Source organism: Asparagus officinalis, chromosome 1, assembly GCF_001876935.1.
Source record: "Asparagus officinalis chromosome 1, Aspof.V1, whole genome shotgun sequence".
NCBI classification, from domain to species: domain Eukaryota; kingdom Viridiplantae; phylum Streptophyta; class Magnoliopsida; order Asparagales; family Asparagaceae; genus Asparagus; species Asparagus officinalis.
The window spans coordinates 66,290,686-66,297,548 of record NC_033794.1 but is presented as its reverse complement, the minus strand read 5'-3'; the positions used below and the strand labels follow the sequence as shown (position 1 = coordinate 66,297,548).

Genomic DNA, 6,863 nt, shown 5'->3' with positions numbered 1-6,863 from the left:
CTGAGATTACAAGTCACTCGAACTCACCAATTAATATCACCAACAAATCTCTAATTCTCTCCAAACAAAACCCTAACCAATAGCTCAGAAAATGTTTTTTTCTGTGTTCCAAATATCCCCATAACAAGCCTAAAGAAACTTTAAAACGTGTGTTGGTATTTATACCAAACACAAATCCCAAACAGAACAAGAAACCAAAACAGACTCGAACCCGACTCGCGGTCGACCACACTTGACGTCGCGATCGACCGGACAGAACAACAGAACCCAAAATTCAATTATAGTGTCTAGAGGTCGACCGTCGAAATTATCACGGTCAACCGGCCAAAGATCCAGAATCTGTACCAAGTCGTGCACGTTGTCGGTCAACCGCGCCAAAGCTCGCGGTCGACCGGAGAGCACCCAAATGTCTGTCAGCTCCAAAAATCTTGTTATTCTCCAATGTTTTCGCCGTTTCTACACTTGAAGTTTGTCACCTAGTTATGAAATTAGCTAGAGAGATAAGCTACGTATCTACTACTTCATAACGTTTTAAATAAATCTCTTTAATTGTTATTTCTACTCTTGAAAGTAACTTAAGAATTGCGGAACTAGTAACAATTTCAATAGCAAATGTTTGATGGATCAATTATAAAATGCTAAGTATTAATGTTGGAAAAAAATCCCAAATATCTAAGATGTTTAACCCTTTCATTTCTTTTTCCGCCTTTGCCAATACGATAAACACGAGTGAAGGGATCCATATCCATTTGGGCAGCACGAAGTTTGGACCTGTAAACCGGTAATTCTTGACCCGACTCCGAACCCGACCCGTTCCCGCGCCAAAACCACAGATATTCTAAGAAGTCACAAACCCCAACCACATCAAAACCCTAGATCGCTCCCACCCTTCTTTCTAGGGTTCTCCAATCCCTCATCGCTTCTGCTTCTAAAAAAAATGGGGGTCGACATTTTCGCCGTCTCCGACCCCAACGTCAACGACGAAGATCTATCCAAGATCGAAATCGACAAAGAATTCGCCCGCAGATTCGAGCACAACAAGAAGCGCGAGGATCTCCAGCGGTTCGAGGAGCTCAAAAAGAAAGGCGTCGTCGCTTCCTCCTCCGACGATTCCTCCGACGACGAGTCCTTATCCTCCGACGACGAGCCGCAGAAGGATCTCAAGTTCTACGACGCCCTCGTTAAAGTCAAGAAGCAAGATCCGATCTTGAATCAGAAGGACGCGAAGCTGTTTGAATCCTCATCGGATGATGAGGATAGCCATGGCGAATCGAGTAAGAGGAAGAAGAAGGAGAAGCCGATGTATTTGAAGGATGTGAATTATAAGTATTTGACCGAAGAGGGGCCTGAGTTTGGTGTCGAAAAATTGAATCCAAAAGTTTATAATGAGGATCAGGCTGAGAACATTAAGGCTTTTTTTGAAGCAGAGAAGGGGGCTTTTGGGTCGGACGATGATGGGGATATAATTAAGGAGAAGGTGAGGAATGGGGATGAGATGGAGGAGGATGAGAATGCTGGAGAGATACAGAAGAAGTTGGATGAGTATTTTGGTGAAGATGATAATTTGAATAAGGATGATATGTTTTTAAAGAACTATTTGCTTAATAAGATGTGGGTTGATAAGGAGAAGGAGAAAAAGCTGATTCTTGAAGATATTGGGGTTTCAGAGGATGAGGATGAGCTCGAGAAGCAGGATAAGTATGAAGCCGAGTATAATTTCCGCCATGAGGAGGTTGAAGGTGATAGGATTTTAGGGCATGCGAGGTTTACTGAGGGGTCAGTGAGGAAGAAAACCAGTAGTAGGAAAGCGCAGAGGAAGAGTAAAGAGGAGAGAATGGCGCAGGCGGAGTTTGAGAGGAAGGAGGAGTTGAAGCATTTGAAGAATTTGAAGAAGAAAGAGATTCAGGAGAAGTTGGAGAAAGTGCGGGCAATTGCAGGGTTTGGAGATGATGGGGAATGCAAGTTGGGTGCTGATGATTTGGAGGAAGATTTTGATCCTGAGGAGTATGACAAGAAGATGAAAGAGATGTTTGGTGTGGATTACTATGGTGCCGAAGATGCTGATCCTGGGTTTGGCAGTGGTGATGAGTGTGACTTGGAGAAGCCCGATTTTGGTAAGGAGGATGAATTGCTTGGGCTTCCTAAAGATTGGGATGTTGGGGGTTCAAATGAGGGGTTTGAAGCGACGAGAGAACGGATTTTGAAGCAACAGGAGGAGGAAGAAGAACTGGAGAAAGGAGAGAGTAAGAGAAAGAGAAAAAGGAAGATCACTCTTAAGGAGAAAGTTGAGCTTGATAAGGAGTTGGAAGAGTACTATAAATTAGATTATGAAGACACTATTGGAGACCTTAAGACACGATTCAAATATAAGCAAGTTCCAGCTAATAAATTTGGATTGGGTGCAGAAGAGATTTTGATAGCAGATGATAAGGATTTGAATCAGTATGTTTCTTTAAAGAAGTTAGCTCCGTATAGAGAGAAAGAATGGAAGGTGACATATCACCAGAAGTTGAAGAAGAGTTCAATTCTTCTGGGAGAAACATCAAATGACAGTAAGAAAAGTAAGAAGCATGAGATGAAGTCAGATTCTGATGTAGCAGGAGCAAGAAACGAAAGAGAAGAAAGTGAGGAACCAAATGGTGATGCAAATACCATGTCTAGGCGAATGAAGAGAAGACGTAGGCAAGCTGAATTGAAACTATCAAGATCAAGGCTCATCGCCTATGGAAAGATCCCCTCCAAACCCCAGAAAAAGAAATCCTGATGGAATTTAAGGCATTAGTATGAAAAGAGGTACACTTTCCTTACCTCTTTTGTTTCTTTTGCTTCGGATAATGTTCGCCTTGTCGTATTTACCCATTCAAATTAGGAGTCTGCAGATTAAATTATACTTGTTTAGTTAGGAAGTTAGAGCAGGGGGTGTTCTTTATGTTTCTCTGTTGAATTTAACATGCATATTATCTGCTTTTGAAACTTCTATTTCTTTATTAAGGAGTATTTTCGCATGACCAGTTTAACATATGTACATGCACAAGTATCACAGAAAATGCAGTTTCAATCTTTTAAAAATGTTACTTACAATAATACTGTCTCTAGAGCATTTCTGGGTGTCTATCTTAAACCTCAGAAGGATGTAGTTTACAAGTTATAACACACACCTAAGCTACTGTCTGGTTGCTTGAAGTAGCTTCCGATTGCTGACATATATCTTCCTGTATTTGTGATGCATGAGCAAAGAAGTCCAAATTGGAAATTCGGATTCTCTTGACTTTGTGCATGGCTTTGATTGATCTGGCCATAACTTTCTCTAGAGAAGTCCAAAAGACATCTCGTTTAAAGTGGTCCATAGATATTTGGGTCTAGTTTCAGTAAGATTGAAGTTTGCATAATTTGGAGATTTGTGATGAGAGGTATTGTGAAAATATAGCAAGGGGGTCGAATCTGGATCACATGACGTCTTTTACATTTCATAGGTTATTTAATTAGTCAGATTAGTCTTAGTTTCTCAATGTCATTAAATTTCTTTTAGATTCATTAATCTTCCTTGCTTGAAGGGTTGTTTCAAGCCTATATATAGTTTTAAAGTCTAATGGAAAACAACTATGTGTTATGATTTGATTAAAGTTAAGCCCTGTGCTTTGTGTTTGCTCTACATTTCATTGGTGGATTCCATTGAGTGTGAGTGTTTATCTATATCTCTAAGGTGGGGTCCTTGGAGTGGTGAATCGTCGTATCTATCTAGAGTGGTGATATCTGTATCTCTAGATTTGTTGGCTAACCCCTTTATCTGTCATTTACTCTAGGGTGGTATGTCTGTATCCTTAGCGTAACCAACATCCTATCCTCATTTCCTCATTTTCCCCTCCTTTTATCCATCTTGCCCATACCGTCCTGGCATCAATTTGCACTCAGAGATTGCCAAAAAAAAAAGTTCTTTGTGGATTGTAGGTGTGAAAAGTGCATCAAGATGAAATAGACTCCCGTGGCTAATAACATCGGGAGTTTAGAAAGATGTATATGCATTAGGGGAGACAAAAAACATAACTGAATTGAAGGATAAGAGTCATGTAGCCAACCCAAAAAATTTGGGATAAAGGCTTTGTTGTTTTTGAAGTGGGCATAGAATACCAACTTAATACCTAACCATAAGCTTTATTTACTGTAGATTATATCCTTTTGACGTGGACGATAATTTGAAAGATAATTTCTGTTGAAGAAAGCTGACTTCTTTGAAACTTGATGGAAGACCGACTATAGAAGAGAAACCAGGAAACAAACATGAGACAACATCACAGAAATAAATTTATAAAGGGCTGAAATTATTTTTAAACTCTTGAGCTATGTTACCTGGGTATTTTTATCATGAAGCCGTACCCATACCGGACACGTAGCCTATAGGTACCCATACCCAAACATCATGGACACTCCTTGGATGTATGCATACATTTATTCAAACATTTACTCAATTATATGATATATGCTTTAGTTTAAGACACTTGTGCAATACTTCTTGAACATATATCCTACTATTATACATTCATTTCTTAAAACTCGTTAGACTTTAGGTGGGGTTCGTTTCAGCCCATACCCAAGTTCAAAACTATGATTTTAAAGGGTCCTTTGGGTGTCATTTAAAAACAAGTAATTTGTAATTTATAATAATCAACATAATAAAAGAAACTTAAAATGTGATAAGATTTCTAATCCTAATAACTAATCCTAATAACACATGAATTGGAAATTAAGAATGATCCCATGTAAATTATTAGTTTCAATACATATGTGTAGCCGTGTCCCCGTCTCCTTCATCTTACAAATTTGCCGTGTCCCGCACTAGTACCCGCACCCGCACCAATACCCATACCTGTTCTGATGCAACTTAACTATAGAGCAAACTAAGTTATACATTTTGCATATAAGGCATCCTAATGAGAGAAATTGATGAATGACTGAAATCAAAAGTTCTATGATGTAAATGTGTATACTCAATTCTTTTAAGGACGGGAAATTAGAAAAAGAGCTAGATTTGTGCGGATAAGATGAAGAGAAACATATTCCATATTTTCATATAGGTCTTTACGGTCTTTTACTCTCTAGTTGTAAATCTCAAGGCTTTAAAGAATGCAGATAGATGTTAGAATAACATAGAGAAGATAAATTAGCATTCAGATCTTTAGTAGATGATGTTGGTACTTGGTAGTATGATGTTGGTTTGAAATTTATCTTCTACTGTACTTGATGGCATGGACATGCCTGGATGGTTGCAGATCCTTGTATCGAAATTAATAGAAGGCGTGGAAGGCATGTTAAGAGGGATGAAGATAAAGTACCAGTTATTTCCGTGTATATACTTGTTTTTTATTTTGCTCAAGTTTTTGAAAGCTAATGCTGCTAAGTTGTTCCTGATGGATATAATCTTTGGTTTTGCATGTAATATAAATATAGATGATATTGAGGATGCTGTCAGTTGCTAAGTATTCTAAACGACCGAACTTTCATATGTCGAGGATGCTGACAAGTTGAATACTTTTATATAACATGTTTTTATGTATCAAGTGTTCACTCTTCAATAGCTATTTGTAATATTCTATGGAGACCTACTATTTGAAAGTGATAGCAGCATTTTGTATACGTTGGCCTATTATGCTTTTTTTATAACTCAATCCCTATTTCTAGTTACTAACGTAATTTGTGGTGATACTTGCAGCTTGAGAGATTGCTTGCAAGGAAGAAGGCAAGAGAGAACTCGGCGAGTTACTTGTAGCAATGTAACCATGTTTTACGTCCAGCGGGGAAAAGACGTGCAGCCCAATTTTGACAGCAGAACCCATAATTTATGCTTTTGTTGTTGTAGTGACATCTGTGATAGGATCAAGGCTTTTTAGCCCAAGTTGTGTTCTTTAACTGTTTATTTTTGACAGTATATATTAATAGTTACTGTGGCTTGTGATGACATTTTGGACTTCATTACTTATTACTTTTTGATGATTCTTTTTATTTTCTTATATGAAAAGTGGTCTTTTATGTGATTCCTTTGATGGTTCGTTGTAGATCCTTAACGCATGAATTACTCTCGCAAGAGAACTTAGCTACCAAATCCCAGGTATCAAGAGAATAAGCTGTCATTCCTCAGGACTGGTTGGTGTCGCTGTTTTGACTTCAAAATCAAAGGAAATGCGTGCTACAAGAGCCCAAGTCGCACCGCACCCTTCGAGAGCATTGATAGGTCCAAGTCTCCAACAGCCTTTCTTAGTTTTCCATCCTATATACACTAGTCGTGAACACCGTGCAAAGTACGGCATATTATTTTTTTTTGCTACAGTAATCCCGATTTTTATTACACTTTCTATTTGAATTGAGCTCAAACTCTTATTACAGTATAGCAACCTTCTTATTACACTTCCTATTTGGATTGAGCTTCCACAGTATGATACTGAGCTTTTTCTTTCTCCTTTTGTTACCAATAACTCTAGAACAATTTTTCAAAACAGCCCTTTCAAATTTTTATTTTTCAAAACCGATCCTGTTTTTTTTTATTTACCAAAACCGACCCGTTTTTTTGATTAGCAGCCTAATCACATTCCTAAATAATCGGGGTTGCCAACCCCGACTATTTAGGAGGGTGTTAAACCCTAATTAGAAGCCTTAAACCATACAAATTTAAGTCCTAAATAGTCGGGGTTGGCAACCCCGACTATTTAGGAATGTGATTAGGCTGCTAATCAAAAAAACGTGTCGGTTTTGGTAAATAAAAAAAAACAGGGTCGATTTTGAAAAATAAAAATTTTAAAGGGTCTGTTTTGAAAAATTGTTCATAACTCTACTAGGAAAATGCCCCGATGAATTTTTAATCATTACTTACG

General features: G+C 38.2%; 1 protein-coding gene across 1 annotated transcript; it reads left to right on the top strand.

The window, feature by feature from the left end:
* Window positions 870–5,977, top strand: LOC109825418 (protein KRI1 homolog). The gene is made up of 2 exons (XM_020392278.1): window positions 870–2,793; window positions 5,708–5,977. The coding sequence occupies exon 1, from the start codon at window positions 938–940 to the stop codon at window positions 2,762–2,764; it is 1,827 nt and encodes a 608-aa protein (XP_020247867.1). The 5' UTR covers window positions 870–937; the 3' UTR covers window positions 2,765–2,793; window positions 5,708–5,977.